Source organism: Mustela lutreola, chromosome 5 (assembly GCF_030435805.1).
Source record: "Mustela lutreola isolate mMusLut2 chromosome 5, mMusLut2.pri, whole genome shotgun sequence".
Classification (NCBI taxonomy): domain Eukaryota; kingdom Metazoa; phylum Chordata; class Mammalia; order Carnivora; family Mustelidae; genus Mustela; species Mustela lutreola.
Genome location: NC_081294.1, coordinates 131,205,081 through 131,231,432, shown reverse-complemented (window position 1 = coordinate 131,231,432; position 26,352 = coordinate 131,205,081). Strand labels below are relative to the sequence as shown.

The following is a 26,352-nucleotide window of genomic DNA, read 5'->3' as shown; positions in this document are numbered from 1 at the left end:
TAGTTAAACAGTCCCTATTATCTGGTTTATATTTCCCATATTCCTTTTTCACAAAGGAGCAGATTTGTATGTGTTTTTTAATTACATTCTCTTTTATATGGTGTTAGCACACCATATAAATCCTTGTACTTTACCTTTTTCACTGAATGATTTAGAAGTTCCTAGTGATTTTCCCCTGTCCATTTTTTTTCAGCTGTGTAGTATTCTGTGAGTGTAGCATCATTTAACCATTCTCCTATTTGGGAGTATTTAGGCCATTTCCATTATTTTGCAATAATAATCATTGCTCCAATGAATAGACTTACATATATATGTAATTTTGTACTATTCAAAGTGTATTTTGGGGGCAGATTCCTAGAAATGGAATGTCTTAGTCAAAATTAAGTACCTATGTGCTCATGGCTTTCAGTTCCTCTGTATGCCTATGGGAATGCCTTCTAGTGTGTTACTGTATATCCATGATCACTATATAAGTTACTGAATCACATTTTTTAACTTGTGTAACTTTTTAGAATTTCATTTTTTTGCTGTACTTAACATATTAAAAAGTATATTAAAATTGCAGTGAGATTAGGAATTAGTCTTGCATAATTTATCCCTCTTCAAGGCTCAGTAAATATCACTGTAATGTGTCAACAGGTCCTAATGAAGGTAGTAATCACACATTACACTTACAGCCCTATCGTCCCAAATGCAGTCCATGAGTTCATGCTCACCAATAGAGAGTGGGCAGTTCAGGAACCAGCACTGACATAATGACTAAGTGCCTCTGTAATGCTCTCATTTGCCCAGAGCATTTTATTTTTCAAAACCCTTTCGAGTCTTTTCATTTCATATCGACTGCACCACTGTAGAATGCTAGACTGTAGATCATGAGACTTATATAGGACAAAGTCCCTTCATGTATTATGTCATTTGAACTTCAGACCAACCCTGAGAAGTAAGGACATAGAGTCAACATCCCCATTGTCCAGATGAGGAAGCGGAGACTCAGAAAAGTGAAATACCCCAGAATCAGACATCAACTAAGTAGTGAGGCTGGGCATGAATTAGAGACTAGACCACATTACAAGTTTCACAGTTAGCTTGTAAACAACAATGAAAAAATATCCAAAGATAGGATGTAGTCACAAAGAGGTCAGTTGCTCTATAGATTGTGGAATTTAAAGATTCTCTTGGACCCATGGTTATGGTCACAGGGTAAATCTTTGGCTACCTATGAGCTGTAATGTTTAAGTCCTGAATGGTGGTAGAAGGCCCCAGGCATCTAACGCAGTCCGTTTGGTAGGTGACAGGGCTGAGAGCCAATTCTCAGCTTATTATCCACTCTCCCACTTAGTATCTTGTGACTGGGAAAGTTATTCAGTCTTTCTGTGACTCAGTTTCCTGACCTTTAAAATGGAAATGATAATAAAACTTTGTAAGGTTTCTGAGAGGATTAAATGAGACAATATGCCTAAAATTTTTAGCCCAGTGCCTAACACGGGGTTGGTCAATGGATATTGGCCAAAGTGCTCTAGTATGAGGACTCATGAGGTGTTGGCTGAGCAACTGAAGGAGCGAAGGAATGACAAAAGTGTAATTCTTACTTCAGTATATAGAACTATGTCAAAATAAAGACCAAATACCCTGCTTATTTTCATCTGGACAAGAAGTTGGGGGGAGGGAAATACTAACCACCAGAGTTTTTAGCAGTTAGAATCAATAGCTATTGACTCTTCATTTGCTTATAAAGCAGCCTCTGAAAAATCCTCAGATCGTTTGTTTTTATCCTTTCCTGGCCGGTGCAGGGCTTTCATGTTCTAGCCCCAAACCTAAATAAAAGTACACAATCTACTGACCTGGGGCCATCCTGCAACTTGTCCTTTGTCGTCTTTTGAAATCAGAGTTTGAGCACTCTGTATGGAAAGAAATTTCTTTTATGTATCTTCTACTTCATTTATCATAGGAGATCCTCGGGATATCATAACTAGTGAAAATTATGACAATACCAGATATAACAGTTTTCTTAGGGCAAGGGCACTGCTGGGATTAACAGCTTCCACACACAAAATACCACTCAGACCATTCAGCAACCAAACCTTTGGCAGCACCCCCTCCATCCCGCTCCCACTCCCTTGAAACCCGAATGTCGAGGTAGCATGTAAAGATGACAGCATGAACAAATTCATTACATGAGGAACTTCTAGGAGAAAAAAAAAATGTCCTTTGTAGCATGTTCACTGGAAAACACTGGGATCATGGTTGTTTTTGTAAACCTTAAATGTCTGGCTAGTTAGAAGTGCCTTGACACTTGAATGCGTGGGCATGAATTTCCTAGTTAAAAGAAAAAAATTACTGAGGTAATTAGCAAAGAGATTTTGCCAAGTTCTTTTCTGTGAGCTCTAAGAGTTAACATTTATTTACATGAGTAATTCGCTCTGCTCTTATCAATCTAGTCAATTGGAAAATATCATCCGCCTTTAATGTCACAGAAATCAACGCATCCTATCTTAGAATGAGGAAATAATTAGCAAACAATTTCTTTCCTTTTTAATATGTGTGGCATTGTTTTCAAGGTTCTCATTTACAAACCAATGCACCATAAACTTATTCTGGCTGGAGGTGTTGAAGTCTGTTTCTCTGCCCAACAAATGTAGAGGTGTGCACGTCTATCAAATCAGATACCGTAGCAAAGAGCCACCTTCACCAATTGGTCGCTCTGACAGGGTGAGGGGTAATGGAGCAGCGATAAGTAGTGCATATCGTAGATTATGGGATAAGCATTTGCACTTTAGTTTAGTGGTACAATGCTAAACAGTCACGAGGACTAGAGATACTGATAGTCTGCAGATGACAGGCTTCATTTTATATGTTAATAGAAGGAAGACTTCTGATAATGGTGAGGAAATTTACCATAACAAATGCATTCCCTTTACTGCACTCTAGCATGGCACCAATTAAGTTCAACTGTATGTATAATGTACTCTTAATTCCTAACAGTGCCAAGAGGGCCTAATGTGAAAAATATTATATAGTCTTACACTTTACAGATCATGAACAGATGGAAAAAATTATGTCAGTCGGTAAAGAAATTCACATGCACTATAACATACCTCAAAATGGTGCTTCCGTGGATTTTTTCTTTTAAAAAATTATTCAAGTTATCTTGAGTGAAATTTAGTTTCTACTTGGGATTTTTCTGTAACCTTATATATGTAATTCATTTTAATTTATTCCTTCTGCAGATGTGAATGTTTGAAAGTACAGGTAACCTTGTAATGAGTAAAACTGATAAGAGGCTCTGTTCCCATGAAGGGGAATTATGGAATGATTATTCACTTTTTGCAAGGGTTTGTCACAGAGCAAGCTTTCCTAAAGCATTTCAGATTTAATTTCATTTACAAAACACTCGTTTACACACAACCTTTCAGGAACAAATTCAGTGAGGAAATGAGAGGAATAGTCATAATAAGATAGAGGCCCCTTTCACCACTAACATTTATGCTTGCTTTCTCTCTCTCTGTACCCCTTGCAGCACTGATAGCCATCGGCCGGTATAGCATGACGATAGAGACTGTGGATGTCGGATGGTGTAAGGAAATTACAGATCAAGGAGCCACCCTCATTGCACAGAGCAGCAAATCCCTGAGATATCTGGGGCTGATGAGATGCGATAAAGTAAGAGTTATCTCTCAAATCTGTTTTCTATATATCAGTGTAGGTAATAGCTTTCTAGCATACTCTCTCTCTATATATATATATATATGTACAAATGTGTACATGTACATACAGGTACTATGATAGCTACTCATCACAAGATGCCTGATTTTTAAAATGAATCTGAGATTATTTTTGCATTTCTCTGCTTGAAAATGAATTTTGTGCTTAGGCAGAAAGGAAAAGCAGTCATACACAGTCAAATTAGATTTTGGCCTCCTCTCCCAAAGTCCACGAACCAAAATTAAAAATGTTTGCATGGCACACAGCAATGTGCAGGGTCTAACAGTAAAATTCTTTTCTGGGTTCCAAGTTTCCTGCAAGAATAAGGGGGAAAGAATGGTGCCAAATTGGTTTTTCGCAATTTGAAGTGTGTGATTTCAGTGTTCAACATCTATGTATTCCAGCCATCTGGGGGCAAGAAAGGGCCAGGGAGGGAATATTATGTGGGAATTTGCACCTTTCCACACTTAAGATGCCACTTTTAGCACATGATGAGAAATGGTCCCAAGGTCCCACTGAAGGTGTGTGGAGCTAGCCAGGAGATGTGGGTGTGAGTTTGGGAAACTGTGCTACATTTAACATGGGGCCCTTTGAAGACTAAGAAGAAAAATGATAAAAATCTGTATTGATCACCAGCCACTACAGAGGTGCTTTCTCCCCTGTTACTTCCGTGTCTCCCCTGTAAATCTAGAAGTGTGTATCTGTGAAATGCCAATAGAGTATTACCCCCACCTTAAAAGACCACCAGAGACGTGAGTCAAAGCCAATCAGCAAGGGTCGTTTATTGCAGGTTCGAACCTGGACCTCTGCGCCGCTCGTTGCCGATAACGCCGAGAGGTCCAGAGCTGGGTTGGTGCAGGATTTTTACAGACAGATACAAACAGGTTTCGGGTGGGGCTGAGCTGATTGATTGATAGTTTGAACAGGCATACTTGGTGTCAGTGGATTGGGTCAGGGGACCCCGCGCGAAAGCAGACAAAGCAATATTACAGAAGCAGAACTGGCCGGTTAGCCCACGCATATCTGCACTGCGAAGGGGAGAAAATGGAGGCTCAGAAAGACCAGGCACTGGCCAGAGGCTACTTACCCAAGGTCTGACCCCAGGTCTTTGGAATCTGGGTGGGGGTCATGGCACACCCTGGGTGCAGTCTTTGGGCACAGAGATGGCTTTATCGGGGAAGATCCACCTCAGATACTTGCTCAGAACTTGCTAGCATCTTAAAATAATTTACACATGTGTGCTACTTTTGCAAATGGTGATTAGGGACAAATCTAGCAAAAGAGAGTGAAACTAAATATATATTTCTCTCCAAGGACATGCATTTTCTAAATGTAGCATATTTGGGGGCAAATAGGAGAATGGCCCAAATCCTTTGTGTGCTATGTCATTTTTGTTAATTGACCTAGTTCTTGTCTCCAAATGCTTTAAAATCCCAACTTATACTAGGCCTTTGCCAGTTAGTTATGTTTAGAGAGAATTTACTATATATTCTCAGCCAAGCCTAAAAAGCTGACTGACTTTGTTACTAAGCAACAGCACTGAGACCCAGGGGTTGCAAGTTTCCGTCAAATTTCACTACTAACCAACCTGATGCTACTACTAACCCTGTCACTTTAAAATGACTTCCTTTAGGGGCATCTGGCTGGCTCTGTCAGTGGAACATGTGACTCTTGATCTTCGGGCCATGAGTTCAAGCCCCACGTTGGAGACAACTTAAAAATTAAATCTTTAAAAAAAATTTTTTTCTTTTTAAAACAAGTTAAAGAGTAGACAGAGTATTCTAGAAACACTAAACAATGACAACAGCTTTGCTCAGTGTCTGCCAGAAGAAACTACTACCTGAGTACTCCCAACCAAGGGCACCAAAATGTACGTGTTCAAAATGTATCTGCATATCCACGAGCATTGTTAGAAATTACCATATTTCTAGTCCACACTCATTAGATTTGTTGAGGTCAGCTCCACCTTCAGAGATGAGTTGTAGAAGCTTATGTTCCGGTTAGTACTGGAGATTATTCTAGACATATCTGCTGACCAGCATCTTGCTTATTTTAAGTGAAGGAATAGATCCTTTTCTACCCAAATGCAAATTCTCCAAAGTGAGATGGGAAGGCTGTTCTGGTTAGTGGTATCCCTGACACTGTAGTAGTCCTTTCCTCAGGCGGCCTCTGAGCCCTTTCTCCAACCCGTGAGCTGCTCTATGAGCTGCTGGCTCTAGCACCACCCTCTCTGCCCTTAGCCGGCTACAGAGCAGCCCAGCCCCGAGGCATGCTGGGTCCAGCCTTGCTGCCTGGCGTCCCTAGGTTTATGCAGCTCAGAGCCAGACACAAGAGGTTCTGTGAGGACGGAAGAAGTTTCCAAACCACCCACAAAGTGCAAGTAAAGCCTTGCACATAATAGCCTGTTTGTTGATTTAGTTGGATGGAAATCTAGAGTTAAGTAGCTACTCAGCTTTCAAAATTTATGTTGTGCAATCTATCTCCAGATTTTAAATTTTTATCAAGACTCAGAAAGACTTGAGTAGCAAAGAGGTTAAAATAGCTGAGGGCATGAACTTGGAGGCCAAAGTTTGGGTTCAAATCTGGCCTCTGCTCTCTGCAGTTTCATCTTTGGTTGTTGCCTACTCTGTGCCTCTGTTTGCTCATTTGTAAAATGACAATAATGATAGTACCTATTTTGTAGCATTGTTGTGAGCATTTAAATAAGTGAACATATACCAAATTCTTAGAATAATCATGTTTGTTGTATATAATATGCTCAGTGCTACTGATTATCCTTATCGATGTCATATTAACCTGTGTTTTGATATTTGAAATTTCCAAATGAGAAAAAAATTGTACTGTTGTACAATTTTGAAAAGAAATTAAAAGAAAAGAAATTAAAGAGAGAAAATATAAACTGAGATTAGAGAAGACATTACCCTTCTACTTTTTCCTGTTAAATTTAAAATTAATAGTATTATTTTCTGTACTAAGATGTCAATATTTACATTTTCTACACACTCGACGAAGGGAAACTAATACCTCCCGGAACATTCTGTATTTGGAACCAACTTACAGACCTGGGCAGAGGGATGAAGAAAGATTTGCAATGGGAAAAGAGGCTGAGTTGAAGATAAGACAATTCAATAAGCAGGGAAACAACAACAACAAAAAAGTAATAATAATGGAGAAAAATAAGAATAGAAATAGAAAACACAGAGACATCATGATCAAGATATGGAGAAAAAGACCCTATTATCTATCTCAGTGTGATCAACTGTGCCAACCAATAATTAAGAACAAAACTGGTTTGGGTCTATCGGCCTTCTCTTTGTAACCTAACCAAATTTGCTAACTGTTAATAACTCGCCAACTTGAGTTCTTCCCCTTTCTGCACCAGAGGAGAGGCAAGAGGCCTTGACAATCTACACAACTAACCCCCTTGTCAGGAATGTTGTCGCTGGGATCCTGCTTTGGGGAGAGATGGCGTCAGTGATGTCTGTGTGTCCGAGGCTTGAGTTCTGTGATCCTGTGGTTCTGTGAAATATTGAGGGCAAGTAATATTTTTCTCTCACAAGCAGCCAATTTCATTTGGGGCCACTTATATTTAATTTGGAAGCTGTATTTTACCAAGCTTGAGCTTTTTTCCTCACTTGGGCTTTTGAGATATTGAAAGAGTAACAAAATGCATTTGTTGTAGGAAAATGTGTTTTCCTCTGTCTCCCTCTTTCTCTCTTTCATTTGGTAAACAAAGAACAGAAGAGAAACATTCAGTGTATTCTTCACAGTGAAAGCAACGTATGCTTAGATTGTCAGACGTCTAAGCTAAACTGCAGTGAGTGTGTCTGGCCACAACATTGGTGACTCCCATGGTGGAGTCCTCCAGCCATTCCTCAAACACAGCATTCCCTGAGCACTTGTAAAATTAGGAAGTGCATTAAGAAGCCCATGTTTGAGAAGCTGTTCCGATTGCTGGATGGATAAGCATGTTAGAGGCATTACTTTGAGTTTTAAAGCCGACGCCACTTAATCTCCTAAACTTTAGTGCATTGTAAGAACCAAGAGAAGAAAACGCTGTGTGAGACGGCTTTGATGAATTGGGGTGAACTTATATTCTTAAAGACTGTTCAAAGGCTTACTTGACCTTGGGAATTAGAGTTGACCCGAAATTACCTATCAACTTAACACGCATTTATTTGGTGATTTAGTTAAAACTGCTTGTATAATCAACGGGACTCTAATAAGAGCGATATGTTGACTCTGCTTTCCATGATTATAGACATTCGATGGCTTTGGTCATAGAAATCATTTTCAGATCTTCAGAATAAAATATCCTTTAGAACTCTAGATTCCCTATAGATCCATTTCTTCTAATAATATGATATTTTCCTTTCTTACAAGGCAGTTTGGATGGAGAACAAAACTGAAAAGGACAAAAAAAAAATCATGGGAAAGCTGTAGGGCAAATGGAAATGCAGTGTTCAAGGTTAATGAAAAATGTTTGGGGTAACAGGGTTGATGAGAAGGGAGGGAGCCCAGTGGCATGGCACTGGCTGAGAAACCAGACCTCGCCAGAGGCAGCCTGGCTGGTGTGGAAAACCTCGGTGATAAAATGTCGTGGTGGGAACCTCTGCAGTGTGTGTTAATACAGAAGTTTGGAGACAGCGGGCCTGAATTATGAGCAGCGAATAACATCATAAATGTAGCAATTCTCAAATGCCAAACCCTTGTGAAAAGCAGTTGGATGGAGAAATGCTGGAGCTTTTAAAAGCTCCCTTTCACTCTCTCTCTTTCTCTCTTTTTTTAACTTCATGCAGAACTAATTTTATACACTGTTCATTTGATTTGAAAATGCCAGCGTCTGGGGTATCATTAAAGAGCGTTATTGAGGGAGCCACTCTTGGCAAAGCATTTTGCTTAAAAATGCTTATTTGTTCTTATGTCCCTGCAGAGTTGTAGACAGGAAGGAGAAAGTGTGCCTCGATTTACCTCACGCTGCTCCTCTGCCTGGAGCAGGTAGCTTCTGTCAGGAGGCTCCTTCTCTTTGGCCTCTAGAGGTGCCGGGAGGGTCGTGGGGGCCACATTACTTAAGGAATAGACATAAATAGATTTTGAAAGGTCCACCCCAATGTCCTATGACCAAAGCCTCTTGGAATTTCTTTGATTTCTAGTTGACATAAATTAGAATTACACAGGCGTGAAGAGTCCGCCCAGAAAAGATCAGAGAGGCTGCAGGGGGAGGAGAGGCCTCTGTGTGATCCTATTGATTATCCAGCTGCCTTCAGGCCAGGGGCCTCTGTGAGGCTGACTATTATTGATCCACACCATGGAAATAATCGAATTAATTCATTTCTCATCAAACTGCCATTGCCGAGACCAGTTTCTCCTCACCTGCTCCAGTTCCTGAAGTACTTAGTTGAGGAGTGAAATAGATTATTTCTTTCAGTAAGAAAAGATTTCTTCAGGTCATAATAAATTCTTGTGTTCACACAGAGTTCCTCATTTAAATGGTAGAAAGATTTAATCAAATCAATGAGAAGCCAACACAGAAAGCAAGTAATAGAAACCAGTCATCTCCTTAAAGCCAGAAATCTACTTTACAACCTTAAAATATCAAGGGCCAACTTTAGTGTGCCCCATTTAATGTAAAAATATTCAGGGAAAAATTGACCACTGCGTTTTTCAGGAAGTAATTATGGTAAGAGAAAGCCTCAACCACCTAAATATTTCTGTGGAGAAAATGGAGTTTTTATCAGCTTGTTTAGGAGTCAGGAGCAGGAAAGCCCTATGGGGAAAATAATATAGGACTCTGTAACTAATACACAGAACTAACTGGAAAAATCAGTTTAAAGGAAAAATAATTTGTGGGGCTCTGTGTCCAGAACTATTTTGGTAGCAATTCAGCCATGAAACAAAGTGTGTACCTGCGGGGACTCCCCGCTCCCCTGCAATGCATGCACAGCTGTTTCCAGACTGCCCATAGCCAAAACTGAAAATCGAAAATTTATGCCTTATCAGTGAAAACAAAAACAAAAACAAAGTATTCTGTCCTAATAAGGCAGGAGTGGTGTTGACTGTATTTGACTGTGCCATCCGGGGCCTGGGAGACAGGACCATTACCCGGACAGCCCACCGTCGTGTCCTCAGAGGAAGAGGGAAGATGAAAAATGGTGAAAGAGCCTGGCTGGGCCTCGAAAATCTGAACCTCAGTCCTTCCCTTGAAGGATCAGCATCTTGTTCCTTTTGCTGATAAAACAGTTTCTCCAGGTGATTTTCGCATAGGAACACTTTAAAACTCATTTTTACAACTCTCTCCTGATTATTCTTGGTAATTGAAACAGAAAAACACATCAGCTAGAATTCAGAGGTTACCTCGCAACCTCAAAGCAGCCAAGCATTCCCACCGCCGCCTCTTCCAGTCCTATTCACCCAAAAGGCCTTCCCTGTATTTCGGTATTAAGGCAAGAAACACAACATGAAGCTTTTACGGCAGAAGTTAAACTGGTGAGCACCGGTGTCAGACTGCTGTGTTTTCAGATTCTACTAACTTCACTTTACTGTCTGTGGGATTTTGGACAGCTTAATCCCTGAAAGCCTCAGTTTCACCGCCTGAAAAAACTGCAATGTATTTACTCCATAGGGTTGTTCTGAGATTAAATGAGCTATTGGCACAGAGCGCTCAGCCCAGTGTCACACATGCTGTAAGCCCTCAGTAAATGTCAGCTGTGACTACTACCGTATTTATTCTCATATACATATCTGTTCTGGAACCTTGTGTGTGATATTTAACCATGACATGAACTACCTGGTTCATAAGATTGTATCCATGAATATAAATTCACATGCTAATATCTTACAAAGAAAAACTAAGCCCCGAGACGTAGCAGTTCTCAGGAACAAGTAGAATCTATTTTTTTCATACTTAAAACCCATTAAATAGCACTCATACTTATAAAGGAAGAAGAAATTCAGAGACCGGTAGGTCGCAGTCCTTTCTTGTGAACAGAGTAAAGACTTGCCAGGTTAGATGGCCACACAATGTCCAGGCTGAGACTTGTTTGGTTTGCTTCTTCAGGAAAATTGACATCTCCCCTAGAACCTTTTAAGGGAGTGTGCTGTAAGTAACTGCTTCTATTTTGTTCACTTCTGTTACGGGATTGATGTATAGTGAAATCTTTTTTTTTTTTTTTTTTTTTGAAAGGAAGGAGAGGGTCTGCTATCCCCCAGATGCTGTCGGGTGAATAGAATATTATGCTGGAGTTTGCCTGAAGGCACCTGGGAGCGTCATTGCTTTGTAGTAAATAATCTCCTTGGAACTTTGATTTGGCTTAAGTAATTATATGAAAGAATTAGGTTTCAGGTTCATATTATTTTTCTAATTTAGAAGTAGAAAAGGTAACAGCAGTTTCTTAACAAGGCTCAGATTAGATCCCAGAACTCCTAAGCACCTGACTTCACAGTAGAAGCAAGGACAGCTTGCCATGGCTTAGGAGACTGGGGGATGACTACCCCTCTGGAAGGAACTGGCTTAGCCTGCATGGGAGACCCAGCCATTCAGCAGCCGGTTTGCAGGGAAAATTTTGTTTGGCAAGTAGTTTTTCAAGAAGAAATCTAAACTCCCTCCCCTGCCCCAATAGTTATCATATATTTTGTCCTTTTATTCAAGATATCTCCACTGAGTAGCTTCCTGTGTTCCAGTCACTGTGATAGGTGACAGGTTGAAAAAACAGTGAATGAGACAGTCCCTACCCCATGGAGCCCACAGCCTCCTGGGGGAAACAGACAAGCAAGCAGGCAATTACAGTGTGTCCTATGAGTCTGCAAATTAATTGTCAGAAATGGTATCCCAAAGTATATTTCCTTTGCATAAAGAACCTTGCTTTGACCCTGCATCTGCCTTCAGCCGAGGTCCTCTGCCGTTCTGTTTCCGCCACTCTGCTGATTCTGCTCTTTCCAGCATCACCAGTCACTTCCTCATCACCACATCCAGTGGCCACTCTTCTGTCCACAGTTTGCTTCGTATCCCAGCTGCATCACTGTGGTAACCATGTCCTCTTTCATGAGAATGCTTTCTCCTGCCTTCAATGTCACCATGCTCCTGGCTTTTCTATTTCCATCTCCCGGGCTGCTTCCCTCATCTGTGAAGTGGAAATAAAAATAATACCTCTCCTGTAAACTATGGAGAGGATTAAATGAGTTAATGTATGGAAAGTTCCTTAGCAAGCAATAAACATTAGCTCTTATTTGCTGTGACGGTGAATGCTTACCTTCCTCCTCCCCATCCCTCTCTTGCTCATTTGAATATAAGATCCATGGATTTCTGCTTCTAGGTTGTCTTGCCAGAGCCTGCCACAGTGGCTGGTACATAACAGTTACTAAACAAACATGTATCAGTGGCAGTGGGGGCAGGGGGGATGGGCTATGTTTCTCTTCTGCATTCTGTGTAGCTCCAAGGTTCTGAGGAGGCTCTGGAATGACAGAGTGAGCAGGGGGCCTGGTCCTTACGTCTAACTTCAAACACTTTCATTGGTTCATTCATTTAGTTTACTTATTTGGTTTGCTTCTTTGTTACTTTGGTTTGCCCAGGTATTATATAGCTACAAGCAAGTTTGAAAAACATTAGCTCCCACTTCCTTCTAATAGTTTTATAGATTGTAAGGAGTAGCTGGAGGGGCACCTGGGTGGCTCAGTGGTTAAGTGTCTGCCTTTGGCTCAGGTCATCCGGTGTTCTGGGTTCGAGTCTCCCAGTCAAGCTCCCTGCTCAGCAGGGAGTCTGCTTCTCCCTCTCCCTCCTGCTTCCTTTGTTTGTGTTCTCTCTTTTTCTCTCTCTCTCAACTCTGTGTCAAATAGATCAATAAAACCATTTTAAAAAACTATCTGGACAGAGGGAAAAAAATGACTAAGAAAGATGATACCTTGGATTTAATACCAGTTTTTGTAACTGGGGGATTCCGAGGGTAGCCGAAAGCCCTTGGGGCTCGGGAGAGTCACAGATGGGAGTCCAGGCATCTGTTGTATGATTGGACTCTGATCCCTTCAGAGCCTAACCCCAAAATGCTCTGATTTATGTAGAGTCTCTCTTCTGAGCACCAAAAATATCACCTGTTTTTAGGTTTTCTCATCTACAGATTTACAGATCACTTTTATGTAGAATAAATTTTTGTTGGTAATAAATTTGTTTTAGGAAAACAGGTCACCTCCATCAATTCTACCTGATGGAAACAGCCGTTTTTAGAACGATTTTTTTTTTCATTAGGTGTCCACCGGTGATTACCACTGCCCTAGGCTTTATGTAAGAAAATAAAAACTGAAATCAAGAAACCCATTAAACATGAAAGAAAAGACATTTTTAGTTCTGAGAGTCTTCTTTCTCGATTGTGTTTTTCAGCTTAACTTGAAGAGTTGAATTTAGAAACACCCAGATGTGTTCTAAAAATACATTGCACTTACTGCTCAGTTAGTGACTACATTAATTATCTTATTAGGGCCCAGTGTTTCTCAAATAGTCAGTCTTTCGCTGAACCATTTAGAGCTTCGCAGATGACTCCCCAAGTGGCCTTCTCCATTTTGATGTACCACACAGGTCTGCTTTGGTTCCCATCTGTGCCACACATGCAAATCTATACCCAAGAAAAGTGTGTCGATTTGTGTCATAGGTCAATTCCAAGGCCAGTGGTCTGTGGCTTCTGAATGGACGACACGAGGCTATACATAGAGCTTACACTTGACTTGAAACATCCTCCTTGGTGGAAGATTGCTTGGTGGAACAGGGAATGAAAATGTCACTAATTTCTCTCTCTGACAGTCTGGTTGTCGGACTCCTGTCACACTCATCTCTCATTAGAGGCTTCAGGTTGGCGAGCCCCGATTCTCAACTTAACACTGCAGGCGTTTCTGTGATCCTCGTCCTCCCAGGTTCTTTGCTGCTTTCTCGCTGTGCTAATTCAAGTGAATAGAAAGCAATGCTAGTGTTAACAGGCAACCCACATTTCATGAAAAAGAGACAGCATGAAGCCAGGCCTGTTGTGATATTGACAGAGCATAGCACTTCCAATCATTGCAGATTCTGAAATGGAATGACCGTATTTGACAAAGTTGACTGAATTTATGAGCCCGCCTCGGTCAGCTTCATTGCACTCTCAGTATCTGTCTCTTTCTATGCTTTGGGACTTTCAGATGAGTTTTTTGCCACCCAAGAGTGATATTTCTTACCTCTCTCTGTAAAGAAAAAAAAATACGTCCTTAAAGACCTCAGGTCAGTAGTACGAGTTTCATGCATGAAGCGTAGTGCATTGTGGGTGGCCTATAATCGGTCAGTTGACTCCCATCTTCAGCAGATGGCCTTTAGTCTCCAATAAGATTATCTGGTTTTCTTCTTAAAATTTTATTAAATATGTAGTCGTGTATGCCCCATACTTCCACCTCATGGGTGGTCCCTTGAGGAAGCACCGCCTACACCCATGTGACAGCTTTGTTTAAGGGAGGCTTCCCTTTCATCAGCTGTTGGGAAAGTGAGAAGGTGACCTTATTTGACTGTGCCCAACTAGAGTCCCAGTACTGATCAATGCTGAAGGAGAGGAAACTAGTCTGTTTTTACCGCATTCAAAAAAATGTACCTTTTGAGGCACCTGGGTGGCTCAGTGGGTTAAAGCCTCTGCCTTCAGCTCAGGTCATGATCTCAGGGTCCTGGGATCGAGCTCCACATCGGGCTCTCCGCTCAGCAGGGAGCCTGCTTCCCTTTCTCTCTCTCTGCCTGCCTCTCTGCCTACTTGTGATCTCTGTCTGTCAAATAAATAAATAAAAATCTTAAAAAAAAATGTACCTTTTGTTTCACGTAGTGATGAGTATTTGTAAAATGATGGACTAATAAGCTGTAGGAGCGGCAGTTTCTTTCTCCAGAAGCCCTGACTCACATTAATGCAGAGGGCAGTGTGGGAGGCAAGGGCGCACTTGTTATCTTTAAGTGATCTTAGTTTATTTAGGCCTTGCCTTCAGATTCCCAAGAGCAGAAATTACCTGTGCCCCCCTACAGGCTCTTCAGTTGAAAGCTACAGACCAGTAGGTGTCAACTTGAGCTGCACATTGAAATATGGAATGGGGGGGGGGGTGCTCCGGGGGGCGAGGGAGGGTTTTAAACTACTGGTGTGTGGGATCCCCTCTCCCAAGATTCAGATACAGTCAGTCTGGATACGACCTGAGTGTCAGGATTTTTAAAAGATCTTCAGGTGATTCTAGTGAGCAGTTGGGCTGAGATCCACTATATGCTTGTTTGTGTTCGTGGTTGCAGACACGGTTTAACTCCTCCCAAGTCCAAAAACACATATCAAACATTTGTTACGTATGAGTTACTGTGGAGTTCATGGAGAAGGACGTTGGTTTGACTGAGAGAGGCGGAGGGAAGGAAAAGAATGGGAAGTTGCCTGTAGAGACAAGGAGAGGTGCTTTGGCTCACACCTAGAATCATTTTCACAGCCCTCACCAGTCTGGGGAAGACCCTTTCTCTTCATTGTGGGCTCTGCCCACAGTCTGTTCGTGCCTACCAAGCTACCGCTGTATCCTCCTCCAGACTTCTGGGAGGCTTGGCTTTGCCGCTGAAGAGAAAGGTGAAGTGAGAGAGTGTAGTCACTCCCAATTTTTGGTGTTCTGGACCTTGTGTTCTAACATAGAGCAGCATCAGCGGGACACAGCACATCACCCAAACAGGGACATGACAAGTCCTGCTGCAAGGGAAGGAATTGGAATCCCTGAAGAGAGCCTGGCGCATGATGTTGGCTGTGCAGGGTCCCAGGAAAATCAATGTATCATCTGCTGTTTTATTCTTTTCTTAGTATCCTATTTAAAATATTTTAAACTGCACTGAGATGACTCATCTCATTTACATGGAAATCTGATGTATTACTAGAATTTACATTACCCTCATTTATCCATTTTGATAGTGCCCGTCTTGGGGCCAGTGGGCACTTGCTTAAAGAGCAATTGGGCCTCATTTGAATATGCATTGTCCATGATGACTTTTGCTACACCTTGTGAATGCCAGGTTCCACAGATAACCAGTACAGTTTCCCAGAGAGCCAAGAAAGTCAGAGAGAAGCAGATTCTGGAGGTGGATTGCCCGACAGACAACACTCTGCCTCTGGGCCGCCAGGAGTCAGCCGCTGGGGCTGTTAGCAGTGAGTGACATTGCCCAGGGAGTCTGTGAAGAATGACAGACCAGCGTGAGGGCAAGAGCCCTGAATTAGGAGAGAGGAGTTGAGTGTGCTATTTGCAGCCCCTTCACAGATGTGCTGTGGGTTCCTTACTTCCCCCTGCAGATTGAGGGGTTCATTTTCTTCACCCTCCTCTCCTCAGAACAGAGCCACGTGAAATAAGATCTACTTCAGTTATACCCTTGAGTTTGCTAGGTGAGCTGGAGAAACATTGCCTTAACAAAGCTTACAAAGTAAGGGACAGAGTGGAGTTGTTTTCCGGGCGCACGAATGGGTTTCCTTTCTTCCCTGAATAATATGTGTGTATTTGACACATACGTGCACAGGCTGATGCCTCCTTGTCCTTCAGAAGTTCAACTAAATACCACTTCTTTCGGAAAGCCTTTTCCCACGCTCCCGGAGAAGGCTGGGTGCCTCTGTCCACAGCCACCTGCACTTCCCCTAGAAAGGGCTTCTCAGGCTTTGCTGTGGCTGTGTAGTTGTCAATTTTCCCTGTTCCCAGAGGACAGGGGCCATATCTGTCATGTTGGTCATTGTACCTCTGGGACACAGAAAAATGTTTTGATGGGCCGGGGACTGGAGAGAAAGCAGTGCCTGTTTATGTCATGGGCCTGTGTGCCCTGCTAGGAGGTCCCTTGTCTGTCCTGCAGCATCATTACATCTCTGTCATGTTTCAAAGTCTTATGCAACTACAAGTCCACAACAGAATATTCCCCAAGCCATGTGAGATCCATTAGAATTTACATTGCACAGAGCAGCCATTTTGAAAACATTGTAAAGAACTTTGAAATATATTTTTATGTAAACTGAAGTCATTTTTTGTCATGTAGATGGAAATTGAACGTCAATGAATGTTTTACTGGGGCAGGTGATCGGTTAGGTCCCAGTCAGGCTCTGTTATCTGTATGCCGGGCCAACACGGCACAAGGCAGAGAACATTCGTGTTTAGGGGTCCTGGATTCAAATCCTGGCTCCTCTATTTACCAGCTGCATGACCCTGTGTGAAATACCAGTTCTTTCTGAGCCACAGGTCACCTGTAATAGGGAACATTAATGCTTATATGCCTGGAAAATTGTAAATGCTCATTGAATGCTTTTCCCGTTCCCTCCATGCTAGGATGGGGACATGCTTTTGTTTTGCCTTTATTGGGCATTAGGATGAAAAATGAGCAAGTTATGTTCAAGTATTTTGCCAAAGTAAACCATGCTGAAGAGAAGAAATGTGTTTGATTTGTCCCCTACCACATGAGTACTTAATTCTGTTGAGCACAGTGTTTCTCAGTGGAGTGCATTGGACAGTTTGGGTCACAGAATTTTTCCTTGTCTGAGACTCTACCATGAGTCACTCATGATTGCTTGAGTATTACTTCTGTGCTATCTGGAATGACAAATCCCTAACACCACCATGATGACAAAATCAACAACGATAAAAAGTTCCTCAGGTTGCCATTTTCCCCCAGGTAACAGTGAAGACAGAATTACGGAAGCCCCAAAAATTACAGGAGATAGCATTGTTCTGAGTCAGGAGATGTGCCCACAGTTCCCCTTCCACCACCAGATAACTGTGATATGAGAAGGGACCTTAAATGTCACAGAATTTCAGATTCTTCTGTGGGGCCCTCCTGGGTCTGCCACGCTAAGCAGGGTGCTGATGCCGTAAGCAGAAGCATTAAATCTTCTGAACCATGTGGGTTTTTGCAAAGTTTTGGAAACCGGTCATATCTAGTGACCATAAACATCTTTCTCGGTGTTATCCAACCAGTATCATATGTCACTGATCTCCAGTAAGGAAGGCTACCATCATTTAACTGAAGCACAGCTTGGGTATTTCCTGAGTACTGCCTGACAGCAGCATGACCCAACAAAAATGGCTGAACCACCATCATGAGCTACTTTGGTCTCCTGTGTAAAACTTTTGGAAACCCCAGGGAAGGTGTATCTGGAAAGAGGCACCCCGAGATGTCACATGGAAAGGAGAGTAGCACAAAGAATCACCTTGGGTATGAGCTTCAAAGGATGAAAGGAGTTTGGAGCCGCCATAATGTCAAGACTTTAGAGACTGCCATCACTGTAGCTGGAACAGTCTGGGAACAAGGTGAGCTTACCTCCACAATGTCTGGCGCAGTACTTACAGGTGCTTCTGTGTTTACTCAATACCTATTCATTGAATGACCGCTGCATTAATTGAGCCAACAAATATTTATTGAGTCGTTACTAGGTGCTAGGCATTCGATAGGTGCTAGGGATTTGGCATTGAACAAAACCAACGGAAACTCCTGTCTCTTGAGCTCATAATCTAATGGGGTAAGAATACAGTGGGCAATGTACATAGGACTGAAAACAAAGGGATGACTCAAATACTCTTTGCTGTGAAGGAACTTTCAGTCTAGAGATAACACAATACATGTTATTGGTAATGGTATTTTCAGTAGTGGCCACTTTCTGCAGGGAAAGTTTCTCCATTTAGAAAAAAGTGATTTTTTAAAAAGTGATTTTAGGTGGGTTATTATATTCATAAGTGTGATTTTGATATACTCAGGTGTCAAATATTTCCTCCCTCACAAGAAACATGTCCTATTTTAAAAACATAAAGCAAAGAGGAAATAAGAATCACATAATATAAATGGTTTCTTCAGCAAATTTTATCAGAAATAGTATTTTTTTGAACCGTAGGTATCATTAGGGAGCTACTTCAGGCTTGGGCTTACACATAGCTGGAACTTTCTGGGGAAAATTTTGATAAGGAGGTGAAACAGCAGTGTGATGGTCTAGATAAATTAGTTCAGCTGAATCTCGGAAGCTCTGAAGGTTCTCTCTTCACCCTTCCATAGTAGCAGCAGCAGTAGAATGAAACTATGGTGTGATTTACCTTAATTAGCATAGCAATTTACCTCACATTTTCAAAAAGTGCTAATAGATGTTAACTCAAAATAGATTAAAATACCAGACAAATTGCTACTACCTTGAAAAGAGTTATAATAATTTTGAAAATGTAAATTATGGTTATGCAGTCTTTGGAGAGAACTATAAAATCCAATCTTTCTTATATTAAAAAAAAAAAAACTGTGGTACACACTGTTTTCCCTTTAATCACAGTAATTTCTTCAAATGACACCAGTGCATATTTCTTTAGGAAGATAGGCTGCATTTTTCAAATCTTCTGTGTAATATAGGAGTTGCCATTGATAGTTTTCAGCAAGAGGAAAAGAAATTGAATACAGAAAACCAGGGATCATGGGGAAATTTTAAAAAATTCATCTACGTTCCTTTTTTATATTACACACATTTTGTGAGTTGGAACAGAGAACGGTTCTTTTCATTCTAGCCAATAGATTTGTGCATGACAAAATGTCTGCAGAAATGCGTATGTAGGCGTAACGATTTAAAATGATTTGGACCCTCCTGGTGTCTTACACCGAACTCTTTCTCTAAGACACCAAAGTGCTTATGGATTCTATACAAAGAGGTGAGCATAATTTGTACTTCTGAGGAGTAAATGAAAATAACTTTAGTATAAAATTTGTCACACTCTATCGCCAGGAGACACTATAAGGAAAAGATAGAACCCTCCCTAGAGGGAACACATGTACTTCCCCTGAATAGCTTCTGCCCAACAAAGCTCCAACATGGAACATTTGCATTTTCCCCTCTGCTTTGTTTTCTAGAATTTACAGAGCACAGTTAGCAAAAAGATTGCTTAGAAGACATATTATATCCGCAGAGGATTATTTGTTCTGCTTTTCATAGAGCCATATGAAGCCAAGTTACTGTCTGTTCTCGCTCATAGCCTGTGAAAGCCAGAGAGTTAATATACTCTGTATTCCCAGGTACAGGTAGACATTACTTAATGCAAAAGAAGTAGGTAACATGAATTTTGGTAAATCAAAGGATTTTTTTTTATAAAAGATGTTGGGAGAGCTGAAAAAGTAAATTAACCTCACCGTGGACGACTTTACCAAGTGGCCAATTATCCCCTCTTCGATGTGCATATCATCACATATCAAGTTTGCTTAGGGTGAATTGTATCTATATCCCTGTAAAACAGTTATCCCATAGAGATATTTTCTGTTTTTAAAAGTTGGATCTCCAAAACAATTGCCTGTCAGTCGTAGGTAGAGGACTTTATATGGGCCCATGTGTAGATTAGAAAAGATACAGCACCAAAGCCTGTCCCCATCTTTAGGGTGGGTTTAAATGTCTTTTCTTCTCCATTCTTCATCATCTCTTTTCAGGTAGCTGTTCCTTGAATATCAAGCAGCTCAGACCACACTTTCTTCCCTTGCGATGCAATGTAGATTTTCTGGGCATCCTCTCTGACCAAGTGACTTCATTTCTTTCTTAATGGGAACTGCATCCTTACGGGTTTGTTGATGGCAGGAGGGAGGAAGGTAAACTAACAACAGAATGGGGAGCATCAGGTGAAGAAAAGGGAGGATTTTTCCGAAAGTAGATATTTAAAGCCTGCACTGTTTTATTAAGGAAAGTTCTGGAATCTCTCACAGAGAATAATAAGATATAATAGATTCTGCTTGTATATGAAGTACGTTTTAAAGGTTCCTCTTGCCCCGTGATGATTTTATTTTGAACATTACAACGATTGTTATCAGAGCTCATTTCCGAAATATCTCAGAAATTGAGCAATATTGAGCATCACTATAGAGAATTGGTCACCCTAACATATCATGAATTAATTGGTTATTGAGCTACCACTTGAGGACCTTTTTAAGTCAGTCACAATGTTAAGCATATCATTATACTTAATCCTTATAACAATCCTATTACTTAAGTACTTTTTTCCTGTGTATACAGTTGAGGAAACTAAATCTTGAAGAAATAAAGTGAAACCAGGGTTCTAGCCTGTTTCTGGTTGACTCTGAAGTCCATGGTATGAACCACAGTTGCCATGTTTCTTTTCCATGTTGAGTGCAGCTTGCTAGGCTTAAAGATAAAAGGCAGTCCCCTGGTCCCCAGAGGCTTATATTCAGGTGGAAGGGACAGGCCAAGTAAAGAGATGATTGCAACGTGAGAGTGCTTAAGTCAAGAAAAACCATGCAAGGTGCCCACCACAGGTGCACAGGAAAGGGGGTACCTACCCCAGCCTCTCTGGGAGATAGGCCTGCTTAGGGAAGACTTCTGAAGAAAGGAATTCCTGAGCCAAATAGGAATTCCCCGGGGAATCATTGGTCTTTGTGATTAATATATTAGTGTATGGCTTTGCCTTGCTTTGAGTTTCTATTTTTTCTTTATTATTTGGTATTTATTTTATCTTTCATTCACTAATCACTAGGCCTGACTTATGGGACACAAAAATGATCTTGGCTCTTGTGGATTGTACATTGGAGCAGGAGAAAGAGATATTAAATGAAGCAATTATAAACTAACTTTGTAAGTGCTATGAAGTCAGAGTGGGCAATGTCGAAAGAATAAATAATCCGGAATCCTTACCTAGCTTCAGAAGGGGAGCAAGGATAGGGCAGTAGTCAGAGTCTGCTGGGACAATGACACTGAAGCTGAGAACTGAAGAACAACTAGGAAGTAGGCATAAAGAAGGGGTTTTTAGGGGAAAGTGGATTAAAAAGTATTCCAGGAAAGAGAATAACATGTGCAAGGACCCTGAGACCAGAAGAAACTTGGATATTTTGATGATCTGAAATTATGTCAGGTGACTGGAGTATCAAAAATATGCTAGAGAGATAGGCAGGGCTATATGGTACATGAGCTTTTATCTGTACTGTTATAAGCTGCCTCAACTCAAGCAAGACTTAGAGCATAAGTTTAAATTAAAAAATTAAAAACACTGCTTAAAAATCCTCTTAAGGCCTTCAGTTCATTTTCTCAACTCTATCTTGTATATCAGGTTTTCCTTTTTATTTAAGATTATTTTCTTCTTGTTTTTGAAAACAATGTTATACACTGTATCTATATCACAAAAAAAGAATTAACTACATGGTTTGATTGAATTTGGAACGAAAGTTGATTTAAATACAAACAAGTCTTGAATAGAGAGGTATTCTGACAGATTAATTATCATCAATGCAATGTTGAAATATCAATTCTCAATTTAAAAAAAAAAAGATTATATATAACATAGTTTTCCAAATCACCCAGAAAACATCATGTTATTTCAGAAAAGTGCAGATGACTGAATGTCATGGTCATCATACTCCCAAACAGGCTTTCAAAGCAAACAGCAAGGGTTTGATGTTGTTTTAGGTTTTTCCTGGTGGTCCTGATCTTTTCCGATAATGGACAGACATGGAGAGGGAGCATAAAATTGTGTATCATAAGCACCTTCTTTCAGACCAGCTTACTCAGGATAAATGAAATATTGATGTATTTGAAAATGCCCAAGTGTTCAATAAAGATTTTAAATAAAGCTACCTAAAAGTTGTGGTTCTTAGGTTAATCATTTATTTATCTAAAGGATGAAGGAAGCTGTCTACTTCTGTGATATGAACTGCAATCAGCTTAAAAATAATTGACAAATTAATCCCTTCACAGCACAGCAATTGTAAAGGTGTTAGTTTTAATTAGGCCTGTCTGATTGCCTTGTCTAATCAAGAATCAAGGTGGTATCTTTGATGGTTAAGGTCTACTGGGGCCATCCCTGACCTGCCAGCCATGTATGTTTTAATTATTGATTCCTCACATTTCAGCCCTTTTCACAAAGGGACTTGAAGTTTGCAATACCTTAACATTTAAAGGAAAGAAAAATAAACATTTTCCTCAACACTTCTATCTAGAATCCTGTGGATCTTCTGTACCAAGCTGCAGTTTTATCCTAAAGAAGCTGTCGGGTCGATGATGAAGTCAAATGCACATAAGAATGCTATGGTACCACTGCCTCTCCTCCCAAGCACTAGCTTTTCCATGGGTATTGTTAAGCTCTCAGTAAGTCACCACCATTTGTGCTTCTAGAAAACACACTTGATTTCTTGATATCTCATGTCTTTTTCAAAAATCTCCAAATCTCCAAGGGTGACTGAACGCCAGTACTTAGGAAATCAGGAAGGTCAGACAAAAAGGAACACGTAACTTATAAAACGCTTTCTCATGCTGCTGAGGGTGAGGGTGAGGGTTCCCAGTGCCACTGACAGCACGCCCGAGGACGTGGGCAGCTGGCGGTTTCAGCGGTCTGTGTGCGTGACGGCAGCTCTTCTGTGGTTGCAGGTCAACGAAGTGACGGTGGAACAGCTGGTACAGCAGTACCCCCACATCACCTTCAGCACCGTGCTGCAGGACTGCAAGAGGACCTTGGAGAGAGCCTATCAGATGGGGTGGACCCCCAACATGTCTGCCGCTTCCTCCTAACACTCCTGTCCATGCGCTCGTCCACTCGGATCATTCAGCAGGGTGGAGGGCAATTGGAGATCTAGGGTGGGTGATCCCTTGGAAAGGTTTTAACTGTTCCATGTCTACGGGTGTACCCTAGTGTGTATGTTTGTGTCTTGTTTGCATACTGCATAGCATAAGCGCAACTGCTATTTGTTCCCAGGTGAGCTAGGAGTTATTTTACTTAAAGATTAAAGATTTCGAAAGCCACAGAACCTTTAGTTTTTAAGTTCAAAGGCTTATTTCTCTAAAGGAAAATTTTTTTTTTTTTTACCGTAAAACCAAAAAACTTTGGTCTATTATTTTGATCTTCTAATTACTGCCTCTTAAAGATGCCCCAACAGGAAGGCATGTGCCTTCTCTTTTGATGAGATAGAATCGTGCACTTCTCCTGATGATGAGCAGACCAGAAGTGATGTTGCACTAATTAGAAACCAGGAAACCAGTACTTTGCGAAATTGTAGGCACACCCACACATATAGGTTCTCACACCCCCTCCTCTACGTGTACATGAGCACGTGTGCATGAACTCCAGGGCAGTTTCTTTCTGCATCGTTTTCTGACAGAAGGGGCCTTCCTCCAGGTCCCTGAGGGAACATGTCATCCTCTGTGGCTCTGCCTCAGTCTACCTGCAGGAGCTGACTTGCTGTCTGTAGGTGAGGTAGTGACTAGAGAAAATAAAGCCTTCTGTGAAGTTTTTTATGTGGAGGCAGCAATCTGAACTCCCCTGGCCAGCTCACAAAAGTTAATTATTCATTATTCTGCAAATGTGTTCTGTTGAGTCCTGAATATTTTACTTAAGTTTTATGTTAACATTGTATTAGTTTTTATTTCATGGATAGTAACTGGTCCAGATATATTTTAATGATATTTGGAGCTAATCTTAGCATTATCCACATTAAAGGCACCAATGTAATTAATAGTGTGCAGTTATTTTAAAAAGAAAAAACCTACAGATCATTTAATTATTTTTGTTAATTTTGGTAATTATGAAAATATATTCCTGAGATTTGGAGGTAGTCACATGAATAGAAGATTAATGAGTGAGATATAAGTAGACAATCTTTCTATTGATTTATTTTTTTTTTTTTTTTTTTTTTTTTTTTTTGCTTTGCTTTGGGCTTTAGAACAGGTTTTTTGGATATATGCATGTTATTTTTGAATAGTTCTTGTGCTACTATAAAGATCTATTGCTGGTTAATGTATGAGTTAAGAGAAAAATTAAGAAAATCTTTTCCTTAAGATTTTGTTTACACTCATCAGAAATAAGGATTTCTTTGTTTAAAGATCGTCAGCTTTCAGTTAAGACAATGTCTATCAGTAAATGAATATATGTTTTGATTTCACACATCTTTATAATTAATTCATAGTAGGGACTCAGGCTCAAGTAAACTTTCCTGTGTCTAGATTTATAATCAAGACAGCAGGGAGCCTTTTTAAGCTAAAGACTGATTATCTTTCATAGTAGAGCTAGACACAAAACCCTGCCTTTTGAGTTTGCTATTTATTCTTCCCCAACGTGGACATAACTGGTTTTTTTGGTCTTTAACAGATATACCAGGTTTGAGTTTCACTTTCGGTAAGTCCCAATATGGTTAAAATGATACTAGCTGTAAGAAACAAAATATAGCTTTACATTCAAATACCATTCACTTATTTATAATGACTCCTTTTTTGTAAACACTGTTTCCTTTGATTATGTCAACATGTTTGTGATGTGGCATGTTTTTTGCTTTTAATCCCAATCAGTTAAGAAAATCTAGTTAGTAAGCACCAAGGGTATTTTTTCCATCACTACATAGGTTACTAATTTAATTTGAAAGGAATAAAATTTGTGTAAGGAAAAGAAAAGCTGTTTATTATTAATAAAAAAGTTCTTTTTGCACATCAATTGGTATCATTTTCATATTCATTTCCCCACCACTGAAAAAATATTTTAATTCACAATATTTTAACTGGTTTTTAATCCAAAACTAATTTATAAGACAGTATGTATAGTAATAGTAGCTTGAGTGAATAAACAAAAGTTTAATTTTTATATATGTCACACTATATTTTAAATAGTTAAAAAAGACAAAAGAAGGGAGAGTCATTGATGATAGGTATGGTGCCATTTCAGTTCAAAGTTGTCATAATCTTCAGAGTGTTACAGTTCGGTTGTCAAACGGTTTCAGAAGTGTATAATTGATTTTTTTTTTTAATGTTGCATTGTTTGAATCTAAAATACAGCACTATAACATGCTTTAGCGTGGGGGGTGGGAGGGTGGGGGACTTGCACTTATTCCTTAAGATGTTGACTAATCCAGAAAGCCTGATGCAACATAACCTGGAAAACTGCTTTGGTATATTTGTAGAAATCTGTAGAAATATCATATCCAGCCTCAAAGCATTAATCTCAAAAAAACAACCAGGAAAAAAAAAAAAAAGCATCACCTTGAGTGATCCTGTGGTGGTTGTTGAATGTGTTCTCATTAGATGCTTTGAAATGAGGCTTAAAATGATTTCTGGGCAATATAGAGTTTCTTGTTTTGCTTAGAATGTCATAAATACATGTGAACACATTTAATGCAGGGCTTTTTATCCTCTCCAAAATGTCAACAGTATTTTCAGAATAAAGACTATGAAATATATTGCTGTAGTGAAAAATTCTGGTCCTTTGTCTTTAATGTCTTTTTGAGTGGATAAAGGAAATTCACCCAGTTTGTAGTTTCTATATTTCCGTGAATCTTTTGACCTTGCAATGGGTTGCAATAAAAGAGAAACAAAACACTGTGTCTTTTGTTTTATTTTAGAGACAATAAATGGCCTCCCTGGTGTTGGCTGGGTGGGATGCATGCAGTGGCCCGTGTCCTTGTGTTTCACTCCTGACTTTATGTAGGTTTGACTAACCAGAATAATAAACAAGCCTGGGTTTAGGAGGTTCTAATTTGGTCAGTGATTACTGAGATAGATTAAAACCTTAAACAAGTGGTTTGTTTAAAATCCCATTCCCTGAAGACTCATTCATTTGCTTAGCCATTTATTCAATTTTTCAAAAGCAAATAAAATAAATATATTGAGTAAAAAACATGGGCCGGGCACTGGTCATTTAATGATAAATAAAACTCATTCCCATCCTCGAGTTTCTCAT

General features: G+C 40.2%; 1 protein-coding gene across 2 annotated transcripts in view; it reads left to right on the top strand.

The window, feature by feature from the left end:
• FBXL17 (F-box and leucine rich repeat protein 17) overlaps window positions 1-25,989 on the top strand; it is a 508,942-nt gene extending 482,953 nt beyond the window's left edge. The window contains exons 8-9 of one of the 2 annotated variants that reach the window (XM_059175614.1): window positions 3,518-3,660; window positions 23,061-25,989. In XM_059175614.1, the coding sequence (XP_059031597.1) occupies window positions 3,518-3,660; window positions 23,061-23,201 (284 nt within the window). In that variant the 3' untranslated portion in view covers window positions 23,202-25,989. The remainder of the gene's footprint in view (window positions 1-3,517; window positions 3,661-23,060) is intronic. The other variant, XM_059175615.1, reaches the window with a different exon arrangement.
• Window positions 25,990-26,352: the final 363 nt, after the last annotated feature.